This window comes from Pecten maximus, chromosome 4 (assembly GCF_902652985.1).
Source record: "Pecten maximus chromosome 4, xPecMax1.1, whole genome shotgun sequence".
NCBI lineage: Eukaryota > Metazoa > Mollusca > Bivalvia > Pectinida > Pectinidae > Pecten > Pecten maximus.
The window spans coordinates 3624085-3643414 of NC_047018.1; the positions used below are offsets into that span (position 1 = coordinate 3624085).

Below are 19330 nucleotides of genomic sequence, written 5' to 3' on the forward strand. Positions count from 1 at the left end.
TACTAAAATAGAAAATCGTCGTTGTTTGTCGTTCTTCAATGATGAAACAAAAGATACACATGAAAATATTGATACCTTTGGAACAATTTATTAGATACAGTGTGCTGAAAATGACACTAGGGATACTAAATGTTTCCAAATTGGTATAACAACAGGAAAAGGAAACTTAACTCTTTTTATTTGATAAATACTGTACATTTCATTGAATATTGCAAATATCAAAATCACATTATCTAAAACTGTACCAGGATTTAAACGAATTAATTATTTCGTATCTGACAGTTTTTGAAATTAATAACGGTGCGTATTTGCAATGTGAAATACAGTATTAAAACTTTAAACAGATCTAACATTCAACTGACTTAATACGTGCACCACATTTCACATGTCGGATTTACTTATTTTTACCAAAAGGTTGACTTGTAACTGGGGTCTTTCCCTCCAATTTACAGTCATCGCACATGGGCAACACTGTCTTATAACGCGCTTTGAGTTCACTGCAAATCACACTGTTCTCTGCTGCACAATGAGCGCATAAATGATCTAAATATGTCGGAAATCAATTCCGTAGATGGACAAGCTGTTATTACGCGATGTTCCTGTGAGTGCTGGCATTTCTCAAACTTCAATGCCAGCACGGCAGACGCCATTTTGTTACTGTATGCAAGCCATTGCCATCAAGGTCGAGCTCAGTGAATTGAATCACTGAGACGCTTTACACGTAGCGTATATGTAAAGCGCTTTAAAGACTAGAAGAAACTAATACAAAAATCGGTCGAATTCCGGAAAAAATAGTTTTTAAACGAAAAATCGACGAAAAAATGTTTTAGGTCGGGCACATTTTTCCAGGTAGGTCGGGGAACCGGAAACACACATATTATTTTATTTGGCCTTGGTCAACTAATAAAAGGAATTTATAGAACCGTTGTTTTCAAGATGAATAAAATCAGTATAAATTCCAGTAATATTTTTAATATTGGGAAATGGTTTTGTATCACATGAGATGTACGTGAAATTTAATATCATTACTTCTGTATGAGTTCTGGGAATGTTTTTATTGTGGTTATTGTATGACTGAAGTTGGTGTAGAAATTTTTATTGACTCTGTTTGCTATTGCCATTACAGATTGTATGCTGGGCCTGAAGTTGACATTTGGAGTTGTGGTGTTATTTTATATGCTTTACTTTGTGGCACTGTAAGTTTGTTTTTTTTCCAAAATGTTGATTTTCAGTGTATTTCGCTTAATATTTCACCTAAAATAATGTTTTATTGTAGACAAAATATGATTGTGTTAGTCTAATAGGCCAATTATATTGTTAAGTTAATTAAGATCCCCATGCAAGAGGCTCAATGGGCCTGTATCACTCACCTACTTCTAATGCAACATTGAAATTGATCGAAGTCATTTATGCAGATATTAGCTGATTACCACTTTAAATATAATATATTATTCAAATATTAGTGTAGGGTAGATTTATTCATTTAAATAAATTCTTTAGTACTGGCCCAATATAAAGTCTTTGTATTTCTTGGTCATCGAAAATCTGTTGTTTAAGATTTTAGTTTATTTGACCTCTTTGACCATGAATGCATATCAAGGTCATTCGTTTGAAATATTTGGAAGCCCTTCACCCCAGCATGCTACAAACTCGATATGCAGTCTCTGAGCTTATCGGTTATTGAGAAGAAGTTGTATAAATGGAAAAATTTGATGCCGGACGGGGAGACCCCCCACCATGGCATACGTTCTCTTACCCTTTGAGAAGGTGAGCCGATAATTAGGATCCCTTTTGCTTGGATTTATTGTTTTTTTCAAATATATTTAATTTCTGAGTATTTTTTTTTCCAGTTGCCGTTTGATGATGAGCATGTACCTACATTATTTAGAAAAATTAAATGTAAGTATGGGGTCTAAAAATAGTTTCATTGTCTCCCATTTGATGATCGAAAATCCATAAGTTATATAAATAAATTATAAGCTTTCCTGATTGGCTGATTTATGTGTATATATGTAATAATACCATTGCAGACCTATGATAATGAAGTTTTATTAATATGACCTGAATTATTGTTACAGCTGGCATATTTGCTATTCCTGAGTACCTTAACAAGGAAGTGGTCAGTCTACTCTGTCTCATGTTACAAGTCGATCCATTGAAACGAGCCACAATCAAAGGCATCAGGTAGGTAGTGACAGGATCACAGGTTGAAGGTAGTCACAGGCTTACAGGCTAGTAGGTAGTCACAGACTTACAGGCTGGTAGGTAGTCACAGGCTTACAGGCTAGTAGGTAGTCACAGACTTACAGACTGGTAGGTAGTCACAGACTTACAGACTAGTAGGTAGTCACAGGCTTACAGACTGGTAGGTAGTCACAGGCTTACAGGCTAGTAGGTAGTCACAGACTTACAGGCTGGTAGGTAGTCACAGGCTTACAGGTTAGTAAGTAGTCACAGGCTTACAGGTTAGTAAGTAGTCACAGGCTTAAAGGTTAGTAGGTAGTCACAGACTTACAGGCTATTAGGTAGTCACAGACTTACAGGCTAGTAGGTAGTCACAGACTTACAGACTAGTAGGTAGTCACAGACTTACAGGCTGGTAGGTAGTCACAGACTTACAGGCTGGTAGGTAGTCACAGACTTACAGGCTAGTAGGTAGTCACAGACTTACAGGCTAGTAGGTAGTCACAGGCTTACAGACTAGTAGGTAGTCACAGACTTACAGGCTAGTAGGTAGTCACAGACTTACAGACTGGTAGGTAGTCACAGACCTACAGGCTGGTAGGTAGTCACAGGCTTACAGACTAGTAGGTAGTCACAGACTTACAGCCTAGTAGGTAGTCACAGACTTACAGGCTGGTAGGTAGTCACATACTTACAGGCTAGTAGGCGGTCACAGACTTACAGGCTAGTAGGTGGTCACAGACTTACAGGCTGGTAGGTAGTCACAGTCTTACAGGCTAGTAGGTAGTCACAGACTTACAGACTAGTAGGTAGTCACAGACTTACAGGCTAGTAGGTGGTCACAGACTTACAGGCTGGTAGGTAGTCACAGGCTTACAGACTAGTAGGTAGTTACAGACTTACAGACTGGTAGGTAGTCACAGACTTACAGGCTAGTAGGTAGTCACAGACTTACAGACTCGTAGGTAGTCACAGACTTACAGGCTAGTAGGTAGTCAGTCTTACAGACTGGTAGGTAGTCACAGGCTTACAGACTGGAAGGTAGTCACAGTCTTACAGGCTAGTAGGTAGTCACAGACTTACAGACTAGTAGGTAGTCACAGACTTACAGACTAGTAGGTAGTCACAGACTTACAGACTAGTAGGTAGTCACAGTCTTACAGACTAGTAGGTAGTCACAGACTTACAGGCTGGTAGGTAGTCACAGACTTACAGGCTGGTAGGTAGTCACAGACTTACAGACTAGTAGGTAGTCACAGTCTTACAGACTGGTAGGTAGTCACAGTCTTACAGACTGGTAGGTAGTTACAGACTTACAGGCTGGTAGGTAGTCACAGACTTACAGGCTAGTAGGTAGTCACAGGCTTACAGTCTAGTAGGTAGTCACATACTTACAGACTAGTAGGTAGTCACAGACTTACAGGCTGGTAGGTAGTCACAGACTTACAGGCTAGTAGGTAGTCACAGGCTGACAGACTAGTAGGTAGTTACAGACTTACAGGTTAGTAGGTAGTCACATACTTACAGGCTAGTAGGTAGTCACAGACTTACAGGCTGGTAGGTAGTCACAGTCTTACAGACTAGTAGGTAGTCACAGACTTACAGGCTGGTAGGTAGTCACAGTCTTACAGGCTGGTAGGTAGTCACAGTCTTACAGGCTGGTAGGTAGTCACAGACTTACAGGCTGGTAGGTAGTCACAGTCTTACAGACTAGTAGGTAGTCACAGACTTACAGGCTGGTAGGTAGTCACAGACTAGTAGGTAGTCACAGACTTACAGACTGGTAGGTAGTCACAGACTTACAGGCTGGAAGTTTGTGTCAGACTAGACTAGATATATATGACACTGACAGAAAAAGTACTCTGGATATTTGAGAATGAAAGCACTAGTCTTGCAGGAAGATATGACAGGTAACTCCGAAATAATGATACTCCATAGCAGTATTTTCATATAATGTCAATACAGTACTCACTAATGGTACTCCAGAGCAATATTTGACAGCAACAATATTCCGTTGAGATATTTGATTAAAGTAATATCAATATTAATTCTACATTTTTATGATAAACTCCACATTTTGCTGTGAGAAGTTAATGTCAATTTATGAGTACAATTACAATATAAAGTCCATGCTATATTCTAACAATTGATTTAGGGAAGAATGTTCTTCCAGAATTATTTCATGTTTCAATATTGCTGTTGTTTACAGGGATCATGATTGGTTTAAGACGGATGTTCCAAATTACCTGTTCCCTTCAGATAATGACCAAGATGCCTCCATTGTAGACTTTGAAGTTGTAAGGGAAATCTGTGAGGTAATAAGCATGTCACCAGATACAATGTCTGTGTAATTATGTAACAGTCCTGCTAGACAGGATGAACTTCAGGTTAGCTGGTGGTGCAATGAATACCTGAGTATCACTCTTGCCTTCATACAGATTGCCAAAAAGGACAGCAACATGTATGTGGTTGACTTTACATGTATACATTTCTTTTTACTAGAACTGCTCATCTGAGATGACCAAACTTTTAATTACCGTTAGGCCAAACTTCAATTCCCTGTCAAGCCAAACTTTAATTCTCTGTCAGGCCAAACTTTGTTTCTCTGTCAGGCCAAACTTTGATTCCCCTTAAGGCCAAATTTCGATTCTCTGTCAGGCCAAACTTTGTTTCTCTGTCAGGCCAAACTTTGTTTCTCTGTCAGGCCAAACTTTGATTCTCCGTCAGGCCAAACTTTAATTCTCCGTCAGGCCATACTTTAATTCTCTGTCCGGCCAAACTTTGATTCTTAGTCAGGCCATACTTTAATTCTCCGTCAGCCCATACTTTAATTCTCTGTCAGGCCAAACTTTAATTCTACGTCAGGCCAAACTGATTCTCTCTCAGGCCAAACTTTGATTCTCCGTCAGGCCAAACTTTGATTCTTTGTCAGGCCATACTTTGATTCTTAGTCAGGCCATACTTTAATTCTCCGTCCGGCCAAACTTTGATTCTCCGTCAGGCCAAACTTTAATTCTCCGTCAGGCCATACTTTAATTCTCTGTCAGGCCAAACTTTAATTCTCCGTCAGGCCACACTGATTCTCTGTCAGGCCAAACTTTAATTCTCCGTCAGGCCAAACTGATTCTCTGTCAGGCCAAACTTTGATTCTCCGTCAGGCCATACTTTGATTCTTTGTCAGGCCATACTTTGATTCTTAGTCAGGCCATACTTTAATTCTCCGTCAGGCCATACTTTGATTCTCCGTCAGGCCAAACTTTTATTCTCCGTCAGGCCATACTTTAATTCTCTGTCCGGCCAAACTTTGATTCTTAGTCAGGCCATACTTTAATTCTCCGTCAGGCCATACTTTAATTCTCTGTCAGGCCAAACTTTAATTCTACGTCAGGCCAAACTGATTCTCTCTCAGGCCAAACTTTGATTCTCCGTCAGGCCAAACTTTGATTCTTTGTCAGGCCAAACTTTGATTCTTAGTCAGGCCAAACTTTGATTCTTAGTCAGGCCATACTTTGATTCTCCGTCAGGCCAAACTTTGATTCCCTGTCAGGCCAAACTTTGATTCTTAGTCAGGCCATACTTTGATTCCCTGTCAGGCCAAACTTTGATTCCCTGTCAGGCCAAACTTTGATTCTTAGTCAGGCCAAACTTTGATTCTTAGTCAGGCCAAGCTTTGATTCTTAGTCAGGCCAAACTTTGATTCTTAGTCAGGCCATACTTTGATTCCCTGTCAGGCCAAACTTTGATTCCCTGTCAGGCCATACTTTGATTCCCTGTCAGGCCAAACTTTGATTCCCTGTAAGGCCAAACTTTGATTCTCCGTCAGGCCAAACTTTAATCTCCGTCAGGCCATACTTTAATTCTCTGTCCGGCCAAACTTTGATTCTTAGTCAGGCCATACTTTACTTCTCCGTCAGCCCATACTTTAATTCTCTGTCAGGCCAAACTTTAATTCTACGTCAGGCCAAACTGATTCTCTCTCAGGCCAAAGTTTGATTCTCCGTCAGGCCAAACTTTGATTCTTTGTCAGGCCATACTTTGATTCTTAGTCAGGCCATACTTTAATTCTCCGTCCGGCCAAACTTTGATTTTCCGTCGGGCCAAACTTTAATTCTCCGTCAGGCCATACTTTAATTCTCTGTCAGGCCAAACTTTAATTCTCCGTCAGGCCACACTGATTCTCTGTCAGGCCAAACTTTAATTCTCCGTCAGGCCAAACTGATTCTCTGTCAGGCCAAACTTTGATTCTCCGTCAGGCCATACTTTGATTCTTTGTCAGGCCATACTTTTATTCTTAGTCAGGCCATACTTTAATTCTCCGTCAGGCCATACTTTGATTCTCCGTCAGGCCAAACTTTTATTCTCCGTCAGGCCATACTTTCATTCTCTGTCAGGCCAAACTTTCATTCTCTGTCACGCCAAACTTTCATTCTCTGTCAGGCCAAACTTTAATTCTCCGTCAGGCCATACTTTAATTCTCCGTCAGGCCATACTTTAATTCTCCGTCAGGCCAAACTGATTCTCTGTCAGGCCAAACTTTTATTCTCCGTCAGGCCATACTTTTATTCTCCGTTCTTAGTCAGGCCAAACTTTGATTCTTAGTCAGGCCAAACTTTGATTCTTAGTCAGGTCAAACTTTGATTCTTAGTCAGGCCAAACTTTTATTCTCCGTCAGGCCATACTTTTATTCTCTGTCAGGCCATACTTTTATTCTCCGTCAGGCCAAACTTTTATTCCCTGTCAGGCCAAACTTTCATTCTCTGTCAGGCCAAATTTTTATTCTCTGTCAGGCCAAACTTTTATTCTCTTTCAGGCCAAACTTTTATATTCTCCGTCAGGCCATACTTAGATTCTCTGTCAGGCCAAACTTTTATTCTCTGTCAGGCCAAACTTTCATTCTCTGTCTGGCCAAACTTTCATTCTTTGTCAGGCCAAACTTTGTTTCTCTGTCAGGCCATACTTTAATTCTCCGTCAGGCCAAACTTTGATTCTCTGTCAGGCCATACTTTGATTCTCTGTCAGGCCATACTTCGATTCCACACTCATCTGTACATTTATATATTCTTGTTTACTGTATAATGAATTCTCATATCTTTCTGATCATTAAATTCAAAATGATTCACGTTCAGTCAATGATAACTATGATATACTGATCCCTGTGTAAAGAAAAATATGAGTGTTTAGGCCAAGAGATAAAAAAAACCTACAATCCACAAATAAGTAGATATAGTATTCTACTTTCTAAGCTTGATTAGTTTTGCTACAGAACTTCATTTCTTTAAATATTTAATTTGATATTGTAGAAATTCAATGTGACAGAAATGGAAGTGAACAGAGCCCTTATGAGTGGAGATCCATATGATCAACTCAGCATAGCATATCACTTAATCCTGGATAACAATCGCATCGCAGATGAAGGTGAGTATACTGTCTATCGTACAATGTGTATATCAGACCAATCATAGCAGATAAATAAGTAAGCATATAGTGTGAATATTGGGGGTGATACCCTAATTACAGTACAGGATGTATCCATCTAACATGTACATGGATACGTACATCATCGGGGGCCGCGGTGGCCGAGTGGTTAAGGTGTCCAGACACTTTATCACTAGCCCTCCACCTCTGGGTTGCGAGTTCAAAACCTACGTGGGGCAGTTGCCAGGTACTGACTGTAGGCCGGTGTTTTTAGCTCACCTGGACCGAAGGTCCGGTGAGCTTATGCCATGGTGCGGCGTCCGTCGTCCGTCCGTCAACATTTGCTTCAAATCGCTACTAGTCAAAAAGTTCTTATTGGATTTTGACCAAATTTGGTCAGAAACATCCTTGACGGAAGGGGATCAGATTTTGCATAAATGGTGACTCTGACCCCCAAGGGGCCTGAGGGGCGGGGCCCAATAGGGGAAATTGAGGCAATTCCTTTAAATCGCTACTAGTCATAAAGTTATCAATGGATTTGAACCCAATTTGGTCAGAAACATCCTTTGGGGAAGGGAAACAGATTTTGCATTAATCGTGACTCTGACCCCCAAGGGGCCAAAGGGGCAGGGCCTAATGAGGAAATAGAGGTAATTCCTTCAAATCGCTACTAGTCATAAAGTTATGAATAGATTTGAACCCAATTTGGTCAGAAATATTCTTCTATGAAGGGGAACAGATTTTGCATAAATGATGACTCTGACCCCCGAGGGGCCAAAGGGGTGGGGCCCATAGGGGAAATAGAGGTAATTCCTTTAAATCGCTACTAGTCATAAAGTTATGAATGGATTTGAACCCAATTTGGTCAGAAACATCCTTTGGGGAAGGGGATCAGATTTTGCATAAATGGTGACTCTGACCCCCAAGGGGCCAAAGGGGCGGGGCCTTATGGGGAAATGGAGGTAATTCCTTCAAATCGCTACTAGTCATAAAGTTATGAATGGATTTGAACCCAATTTGGTCAGAAACATTCTTGGGGGAAGGGGAACAGATTTTGCATAAATATTGACTCTGACCCCCAAGGGACCAAAGGGGCAGGGCCTAATGGGGAAATAGAGGTAATTCCTTTAAATCGCTACTAGTCATAAAGTTATGAAAGGATTTGAACCCAATTTGGTCAGAAACATCATTGGGGGAAGGGGGATAAGATTTTGCATAAATGGTGACTCTGACCCCCAAGGGGCCAAAGGGGCGGGCCCCATATGGGAAACAGAGGTAATTCCATTATATCGCTACTAGTCATAAAGTTGTGAATGGATTTAAACCCAATTTAGTAAGAAACATCCTTTGGGGAAGGGGAACAGATTTTGCATAAATGGTGACTCTGACCCCCAAGGGGCCAAAGGGGCGGGCCTAATGGGGAAATATAGGTAATTCCTTTAAATCGCTACTTGTCATAAAGTTATGAATGGATTTGAACCCAATTTGGTCAGAAACATTCTTATGTGAAGGGGAACAGATTTTGCATAAATGATGACTCTGACCCCCGAGGGGCCAAAGGGGCGGGGCCCATAGGGGAAATAGAGGTAATTCCTTTAAATTGCTACTAGTCATAAAGTTATGAAAGGATTTGAACCCAATTTGGTCAAAAACATCCTTTAGGGAAGGGGAACAGATTTTGCATAAATGATGACTCTGACCCCCGAGGGGCCAAAGGGGAGGGGCCCCATAAGGGAAATAGAGGTAATTCCTTTAAATCGCTACTAGTCATAAAGTTATAAATGCATGTTGTAAACTCAGAGAGTCTGGACTTCATTATTTCTTTAAAGCAGTTGGGATCCCCACACTATAACCATATATAGCATTGTTTGAGGTTAACAAACAAAAGGAATTGAACATGAACATTATTTTGACATTTGGTCAAATCAAACCAGGTGAGCGATACAGGCCCCATGTGCCTCTTGTTTCTCCGGGTACTCCGGCTTTCCTCCACCTTCAAAACCTGGCCATCCTTAAATGACCCTAGCTGTTAATAGGACGTGTGTAGTGAAGAAAGGCTACAAGAGAAACACTGAAGTTTGTTATGTTGTATGGAGTAGAAGATGAATGATACAATTTATGATTACAGCTGCCGATTCAGAGATCCAGGAGTTCTACCTTGCCTCCAGTCCTCCTGTGGATTCCTTCCTTATGGTAAGTAAACTCATGTAACAACATAGAATATCTTCATAGGTTCTGAAGTATATACCAGTCCAACTATGTAACAACATAGAATATCTTCATAGGTTCTGAAGTATATACCAGTCCAACTCATGTATCAACATAGAATATCTTCATAGGTTCTGAAGTATATACCAGTCCATTTAATATGTCCCGGCAAGGCCACCTATCCATTGGAATCTCTGAGTGTTATATATAACATACAAAATTGAAAATGATTGAGTTGCAAAAGGAAGAATTCCTGTTAAGCCAGTTTTATCCCCTTTTGGAATGTCTCCCTTGACTAATATCATTCTGCAGTGATTTCTGTATTGGCTTGACTTTTGCATGAGTCATTTAAGGTTACTAATTCAATACTGTTTTGATGAAAACCTTAGAAATCAATGGAATTTTTACCAGGATATCCTTATTTTTATGTACAACCTTTAGGAATGCACCATAAAGTGATTGCTTTCATGTAGTCTTGTATATGTCTTATATTCTCTGTGAATAATCCATGTATCTGTGGCAAAAAGAAGTCGACTGAATCAGATCGAAAAAAATCAGGAAAGGCGAACAGGTCAAATATCAATTATTTTGTAGTTTGAAAATTGTTCTTATCAATATTTGAAAGAGCAAATGAATTTTAGTAGATACAAAGTACACAATCATACATTTTCAGTGAAAGATCCAGGGCGCGGGATCAATAAAATCCCCCTAAATTTACGTTTTGCCCCCACTTGCAGAAAATATGTGGGGGCCAATTCACGCACAAATACTAGTGTGACCCGCATATGTATCAACATAACGCGGGTACAAGATGTGTTTAATAATATTTTTAAACATATTTTTATCAATCAAACGAAATTATAGCACAATACAATACAATACCGTATTGGTGTCATCTTTACAACAAACATGATTAAGGCGGAAGTCGTAATTAGAGTTACTCCCCTTGAGTCGCAAGAACGCTTAAAAATCTGACGAAAATCCAAGCCGCTTATGTGACCTTTAACAACCCAAACATGGCGGAAGCCACCTCCACACAGAAAAAAAAAAGTTTCTTTAGGACTCCTCATCATCATGATGTAGAGAGCAGGCTTGATAAAAACACCGAACATAATAAAGACACAGCAGCGGACACAAGAAAAGATACGAATAAGGAACATTCTGCAAAAAAAAACAAAAAAAATACAACACGATTTCCATGTTCATGTTGATATAGATCTAGCTTGATGTTCATTATACATTTAATACATTTAATAACATTGATTTTTGTTTGATCATTTTCAGAATGAAAAAATCTGTTAGCATATGATATTCAGTCTTTGTTTTAAAAGTTCTGCATTTAAAGAAACTGTTATTGCCAAGTTTTATTGTACCAAATAATTTGTTTTCAGCAGCCATGAATAGCAATTATTTAATGGAAATGATGCAATAAGTCAATTCTTAATATGTAATAGTACTTTGTGTCACTCATGTAAAGAAAGTAACTGTAAAACAGATCCAATTTCAAAATTTAAACTTTTACCATAAGGTTAGTCCAGAGCCCCCATCTTTTTCAATTTGATGAGGGGCATGCCCTCAGTTACACAATTTGATGGGGGCATGCCCTCAGTTACACAATTTTCTGAATCCATCACTGCATTTTAGATTAGTTTGATATAAAGATTCACAGATACCAGCAGTTAGACTACTTATAGACAGTTTCTTTGGACATTTTATAGATAAAATAATTAATTTGTTATTTCCGAGATATTGTTTAAATTTCCATCCAGATTCGATTTAACCATTATTTTTAAGAGGTTCTGTCACTGTAAAGGATAAAAAAATAATCGCCAAAAAAAAAAAATACATGGCAAGTAAAGATTCTAGTCTAAAGAGAAAATGAGTTTGTTTTTACAATTACCTTGAAAAACGGCGTATCTGTTGTTAACATGTTAAGCATTATAACTTTTATGACACTGTCAGGTAGTTCATAACAGAAAGTTTATACAACATACTTGTAGCAGTGTTTAATTCAACACAACATTTATAAAATTTAGAAATTTAGTTGAATGATATATAATAATATTGTATTATAATTTTCTGCTTAATATGTTTATTCGTGAACATAATATATCAATTCAGTTTGCTTAAATATGGATTTAATTTGCGTTTATTTGCTAGGCAAGATATGCACACCTTGGTGTGGGCTCCCCGCCCTCACAGGATCAAGTTAGTATTTATACAACTAGTAGCAGATGTGGCTTTGTGTTATGATGTACCTCTTGTGAAGGCTTGTCAATTCACAATACCAAACCTATATCCTTACTTCTTTTTAAAAATCCTGGTCAACGTACTGTACAAACTTAGTAACATGATCAGTAACACCAAAACCCAATTAAACTTTACCATTAAATATGCTTTGAGGCTATTGGTAGTTATCTAGAGAACTGTTTGAGGTATATGTAGTAATACAGAGCCCGAACATCTTTGAGAAACCCTCCTTCGTAACAGAGTGTGCAATCTAGATGCTTTGCCTGCTTTAATCTATTGCTTACAGATCGTGGTGCCTATAGGTTATACTGGTGTCAACATGTTGTCTGGAGCTGTTCTGAATGTTTATAAATTGTTTTGTTATTACAATATGAAATGATTTCTGTAGCTATCTCTAATAATGTTTTATGTCCTGATGTTCTCTGTAGATCCTCTTTATCTCCTAAGTTTATTACTTTAATGATATTAATGGTTCTTTTATCTGTTTTTATGTTGGGACTCTAATTTAACGCTTTAAAGTCTTTTGGTGATGTGTTTTGTTACTAGTCACAGATACCAGAAGGGTCTGGAGGTTTGTGTTCTGTGTCACCAAGTTTGGGGTACATATCATGCATATCTTAATCTTACAGCTGTCGAAGATTTTATGAGAGTGCTCGTCAGATATACCACATAATAATAAGGTTGTTGTTGTTGGGGGTGGGGGGTGGGGGCTGATGATGTGTCTATGTTGTGGGGACCAGAGGATGTGTCTATGTTGTGGGGACCAGAGGATGTGTCTATGTTGTGGGGACCAGAGGATGTGTCTATGTTGTGAGGGCGGGGACCAGAGGATGTGTCTATGTTGTAGGGACCAGAGGATGTGTCTATGTTGTGGGGACCAGAGGATGTGTCTATGTTGTAGGGGCCAGAGGATGTGTCTATGTTGTGGGGACCAGAGGATGTGTCTATGTTGTGGGGACCAGAGGATGTGTCTATGTTGTAGGGACCAGAGGATGTGTCTATGTTGTGGGGACCAGAGGATGTGTCTATGTTGTGGGGACCAGAGGATGTGTCTATGTTGTAGGGACCAGAGGATGTGTCTATGTTGTGGGGACCAGAGGATGTGTCTATGTTGTAGGGGCCAGAGGATGTGTCTATGTTATGAGGGCCAGAGGATGTGTCTATGTTATGGGGACCAGAGGATGTGTCTATGTTGTGGGGACCAGAGGATGTGTCTGTTGTAGGGGCCAGAGGATGTGTCTATGTTATGGGGGCCAGAGGATGTGTCTATGTTGTAGGGGCCAGAGGATGTGTCTATGTTGTGGGGACCAGAGGATGTGTCTATGTTGTGGGGACCAGAGGATGTGTCTATGTTGTAGGGGCCAGAGGATGTGTCTATGTTGTGGGGACCAGAGGATGTGTCTATGTTATGGGGGCCAGAGGATGTGTCTATGTTGTGGGGACCAGATGATGTGTCTATGTTGTGGGGGCCAGAGGATGTGTCTATGTTGTGGGGGCCAGAGGATGTGTCTATGTTGTGGGGACCAGAGGATGTGTCTATGTTGTGGGGACCAGAGGATGTATCTATGTTATGGGGGCCAGAGGATGTGTCTATGTTGTGGGGACCAGAGGATGTGTCTATGTTGTGGGGACCAGAGGATGTGTCTATGTTGTGGGGACCAGAGGATGTGTCTATGTTATGGGGACCAGAGGATGTGTCTATGTTGTGGGGACCAGAGGATGTGTCTATGTTGTAGGGGCCAGAGGATGTGTTTATGTTGTGGGGGCCAGAGGATGTGTCTATGTTGTGAGGGCCAGAGGATGTGTCTATGTTGTGGGGACCAGAGGATGTGTCTATGTTATGGGGACCAGAGGATGTGTCTATGTTGTGAGGGCGGGGACCAGAGGATGTGTCGATGTTGTGGGGACCAGAGGATGTGTCTATGTTATGGGGGCCAGAGGGTGTGTCTATGTTGTAGGGGCCAGAAGATGTGTTTATGTTGTAGGGGCCAGAGGATGTGTCTATGTTGTGAGGACCAGAGGATGTGTCTATGTTGTGAGGACCAGAGGATGTGTCTATGTTGTGGGGGTCAGAGGATGTGTCTATGTTGTGGGGACCAGAGGATGTGTTTATGTTGTGGGGACCAGAGGATGTGTCTATGTTGTGGGGACCAGAGGATGTGTTTATGTTGTGGGTACCAGAGGATGTGTCTATGTTGTAGGGGCCAGAGGATGTGTCTATGTTGTGGGGACCAGAGGATGTGTCTATGTTGTGGGGACCAGAGGATGTGTCTATGTTGTGGGGGCCAGAGGATGTGTCTATGTTGTGGGGACCAGAGGATGTGTCTATGTTGTGGGGGCCAGAGGATGTGTCTATGTTGTGGGGACCAGAGGATGTGTCTATGTTGTGGGGGCCAGAGGATGTGTCTATGTTGTGGGGACCAGAGGATGTGTCTATGTTGTGGGGACCAGAGGATGTGTCTATGTTGTTGGGGCCAGAGGATGTGTCTATGTTGTGGGGGCCAGAGGATGTGTCTATGTTGTGGGGGCCAGAGGATGTGTCTATGTTGTGGGGGCCAGAGGATGTGTCTATGTTGTTGGGGCCAGAGGATGTGTCTATGTTGTGGGGGCCAGAGGATGTGTCTATGTGCAGGTTGTCATGATGAAATTCTAAGATGGTTTAGAGTAGAATTTTGGTGCAGAAAGCAGCATGTGAATTCAGTTTGTCACCTGAGTGAAGTAGTAAAACATACTAGGCACATTGATCAATTTTGATATTATTTTGATTTTTTGGTCATCAGAGACGAAGTCTTAGTTGACCTATTGCGATCGCCTTTTGTCTGCCGTTGTCCATCGTAAACAATTATCATTTTCGACTTCTTCTCAGAAATCCCTGAACAAATTTTATTGAAATTTTGCAGAAACCTTCCATGGCCAGAGGTCGACCAAAATTGTGAATTATATGGTCCCCACCCCAAAGGGGACTGAAGGGCAGGGCCAAAAGGGGTCCAAAATCATCTTCACAAAATCCAAATAAGGTAGAATCAAATACTCTTAATAGATGGAAGGGTCATAAGGTGCTTTGCCAAATTGTGAATTTCATGACCCTGGGGTCTCATGTTTGCGTCTGGGGAGGAGGTAAGCTTAACTATAGTTTATATAAGTAAATCACATTTTTGACCATCCTTTGTAGCATTTCTTTTGGTTAGAATTAGCAGTTTTAGAAGGCAGTTTAGTGGGTCCTGACTGACCCCCAGGGGCTGATGGGCAGGGTCAAAAAGGGTCAAATTGACAGAAATACTTCAAAACTCAGGTGACTGTTAAGGCCCATAGGCCTCTTGTAATTAATACTTCTAGAATTTGTTTAATGCTTTTCACATTGATTTCATTAAGTCTTATTTATGTAGACCTTTTTTTTAAATGTTTGTACATATTCTCAGGATTTACACTTTATGCTTTTGATAATGACAACATAAATCAGAGTGTAAAGTAGTAATGGAAAGGACTTTTTATGTGTATTGACTTGTAAAAAGCTGAGGTAAATAGTTCAAAAAGAATATTGATAGAAAAATAGAATGATGAAAACATGCAGATGTTATAGAAGAAAAATATTTGAATTCAATTAAAAAATTATTTAAATTTTTGCATGTATTGTTGTCATGACAATAAACATATTCTACTTGTGGTGTATATAAATCAGTATTAATTGTCGTGTAAACTTCTTTTTTGATGTATATATTTTGTGTATTGAAGAAAGTTTGAAGATATTTACAGCTGTACAAACGTACACTGTTGAATTGGGGTACAGATTTGTAATACTGGTATTCAATTAGTGATTTTAATAAAAATATTAGCAATTGTTTTAGGGAGGTGTATCTGATTCAGTAACTGGTGCCTTAATTATATATAAAGGCACTGTACTGGATATGGGTGGCAACATGCTACAGACATTATAGTTGTACTTTATCACACCATACAATATGGATGGCCATAAACCTTCTACATTGAATGTATCTGATATAGTAACTACGTTATCACACTACAGTTTTATAAGATTTAATCATTTAATAGATTTGAAATCTGCATAATCATTTGCAATGTGGCTGGGAAACAAGCTATAGCTAATTATATCTAGACTCTATGCTTGAGCAAAAGAGCCCACAGACTGCTGGTACTCTGTATTTTGGGTTGGTTGCCTTCCGGTATGGTATATAGACTATCAACAGTTTATGTATTGGAACATTAGATAGAGGTGTGAATTTAGCTACCACTGAATGATGAAGAAGCTTAAGCAATGCTACAGCCTCCGTATTATTTATAGATTCTGATTAATGTAGTTATATCCTATCCAGGATAAAAAAAAATGTTGAAACTACATTGTACAATATCATGTACATTTATTTATCTTGAATGTGTAAATCTATCGCTGTCTGGATTTTCTAATTCATAAATTGATATAATTCCATATCATTACAGAGTACACATCAAATGGCAATAATTATACTCACGTAAAAGTGAGAAAAAAAACAGAAGAAAAAAGCAAAACGCAAAAAAAAGTGTGTTGCATCTTGTGTCTGAGCAAACTGCCCTTATTAGATAGATAATTATGTACACTATTCTGTTACAGGCTACCAGTAGATAGATAATTATATACACTATTCTGTTACAGGCTACCAGTCCTCTGAAACCACACCCAGAAAGGATGCCAGGTATGAATTCTCCGTAATATGTCAGATTTCAAAGAGCAGATATATATAGATAAACATAAGATAAACCTTGGAATATAAAACGTGTGAACTTCATGTATCTCATCAGCAAAATGGAGGTTGCAATTCTGTAATATTTGAAAGAAAAGTTTGCTTAATTTTGTTGATGTTTTTTCCTAAAAGAAAAGGTCAACACATTTCATGCAAATATAAGATCATTATACAAGGATATTAGTCTTGAAGAAATCTCTTCAATATTTAACGTAATGTGTCTGGCCAAGGTTCAAGATAACATGTGTCTGTTCAATGTTCAGTGTAACATGTATCTGTTCAAATGTACTTAAGTGTAATACTAACATTATATATTATGTGTTGTAGAGATGAAAAGTACAAGTCACACATTGGAACCATTGCTTGCAACAACAAACAAAGGACTTACTCCTTCAAAGAAGGCTAAGTGGCATCTAGGTAAGTTATCTCCCCTCTTGGTACTCTCTTTAAGTAAAACTACACAATATAGAGGTAAGTTATCTCCCCTCTTGGTACTCTCTTTAAGTAAAACTACACAATATAGAGGTAAGTTATCTCCCCTCTTGGTACTCTCTTAAAGTAAAACTACACAATATAGAGGTAAGTTATCTCCCCTCTTGGTACTCTCTTTAAGTAAAACTACACAATATAGAGGTAAGTTATCTCCCCTCTTGGTACTCTCTTAAAGTAAAACTACACAATATAGAGGTAAGTTATCTCCCCTCTTGGTACTCTCTTAAAGTAAAACTACACAATATAGAGGTAAGTTATCTCCCCGCTTGGTACTCTCTATTAAAGTAAAACTACAACAATATAGAGGTAAGTTAGCCTCCCCTCTGGTACTCTCTTTAAGTAAAACTAACAACAATATAGAGGTAAGTTAATCATCCCCCTCTTGGTAACGCTCTTAAGTAAAACTACACAATATAGAGGTAGTTATCTCTCCCCTCTTGGTACTCTCTTTAAGTAAAACGACATAATATAGAGGTAAGTTATCCCCCCTCTTGGTACTCTCTTAAGTAAAAACTACACAATATAGAGGTAAGTTATCTCCCTCTTGGTACTCTCTTTAAGTAAACTACACAATATAGAGGTAATGTTAATCTCCCCTCTTGGTACTCCTCTTAAGTAAAACCTACAACAATATATAGGTAAGTTATCCCCCCTCTTGGTACTCTCTTAAGTAAACTAACAATATAGAGGTAAGTTATCCCCCCTCTTGGTACTCTCTTAAAGTAAAACTACACAATATAGAGGTAAGTTATCCCCCCTCTTGGTACTCTCTTAAAGTAAAACTACACAATATAGAGGTAAGTTATCTCCCCTCTTGGTACCCTCTGAAAGTAAAACTACACAATATAGAGGTAAGTTATCTCCCCTCTTTGTACTCTCTTAAGGTAAAACTACACAATATAGAGGTAAGTTATCTCCCCTCTTGGTACGCTCTTAAAGTAAAACTACACAATATAGAGGTAAGTTATCTCCCCTCTTGGTACCCTCTTAAAGTAAAACTACACAATATAGAGGTAAGTTATCTCCCCTCTTGGTACTCTCTTAAAGTAAAACTAAACAATATAGAGGGAGATCACATCAGGATTTCTTCGGGGTTAAATGAAATTAATTATTTAATATCCACTTTAAATTCAAAAGATATCATGAGAAACTCAAACTTTTGGAGGATAGTAGTAAAGTATGTTTTTTTTTTTCAATCAATCATAATAACTTTTTATCGGAGATGTAGGAGTTTTTAACATTCTAGGCCTTGTTTCATCAACGTTTATAAGATTTTAGTAATGCTGGATTTAAGGAAGAACTCTTTATGGAAGATTCCTTAAATTATGTAACAATTTCCTATAAATTAAGGAATATTGATGGAAATGGAATCAAGTCTCATAAGCAATAAGTGTTGGCTGTCATACTCTTAAATATCCTGTGTGTATAGACACAAAACGTTAATCCTGTATGGCTGCCATGTATTGATGCCTTATGTTTACTGTTTCTCCATCCAGGTATTAGATCTCAGAGTAAACCTCAGGACATCATGCATGAGGTATTCCGGGCCATGAAGACATTGGACTATGTAAGTCAGGATTTCATTAGTGTTAATTTTATTGTGTCTGTATAATGTATTTACTTTAATCTAAGATATTTTGTGAAACCTACGGCTTATTTAATTTGTACTGTTGTATGGCAACATTCTGGTCATTGGTCAAGGATAAAGGGACAGTGCCACATTTGACCACTAAAAGGGGTGGGGATTATGTCTATGTGGCCATCCTCATGTTGTCCTTATATCGAACTAAAAACTGTGTATTTTTGTATCCGTAACAGGTATATTTTGTGTAACTCTGTTTCATACTTGGTGTTGGCTGTTCCAGGAAAACATATATGAGAAAAGGGGAAGGCACTTTGAAATTAAGGGACCCTTGGTTTGTTTTGGTTTGTTTTTGTTTAACATCCTATTAACAGCCAGGGTCATTTAAGGACGTGCCAGGTTTTGGAGGTGGAGGAAAGCCGGAGTACCTGGAGAAAAACCACCGGCCTACATGGTCAGTACC

The 19330-nt window shown here is 39.2% G+C and overlaps 1 protein-coding gene across 4 annotated transcripts in view; it reads left to right on the forward strand.

Annotated features, from left to right (window-relative positions):
* LOC117324994 (5'-AMP-activated protein kinase catalytic subunit alpha-2-like) overlaps positions 1 to 19330 on the forward strand; it is a 40351-nt gene that overhangs the window by 6532 nt on the left and 14489 nt on the right. For 2 of the 4 annotated variants that reach the window (XM_033880860.1, XM_033880861.1), the window contains exons 6-15: positions 1127 to 1196; positions 1851 to 1899; positions 2079 to 2184; positions 4394 to 4499; positions 7485 to 7599; positions 9728 to 9792; positions 11968 to 12015; positions 16706 to 16745; positions 17121 to 17210; positions 18782 to 18852. In XM_033880860.1, the coding sequence (XP_033736751.1) occupies positions 1127 to 1196; positions 1851 to 1899; positions 2079 to 2184; positions 4394 to 4499; positions 7485 to 7599; positions 9728 to 9792; positions 11968 to 12015; positions 16706 to 16745; positions 17121 to 17210; positions 18782 to 18852 (760 nt within the window). The remainder of the gene's footprint in view (positions 1 to 1126; positions 1197 to 1850; positions 1900 to 2078; positions 2185 to 4393; positions 4500 to 7484; positions 7600 to 9727; positions 9793 to 11967; positions 12016 to 16705; positions 16746 to 17120; positions 17211 to 18781; positions 18853 to 19330) is intronic. The other 2 variants (XM_033880862.1, XM_033880863.1) reach the window with 1 other exon arrangement.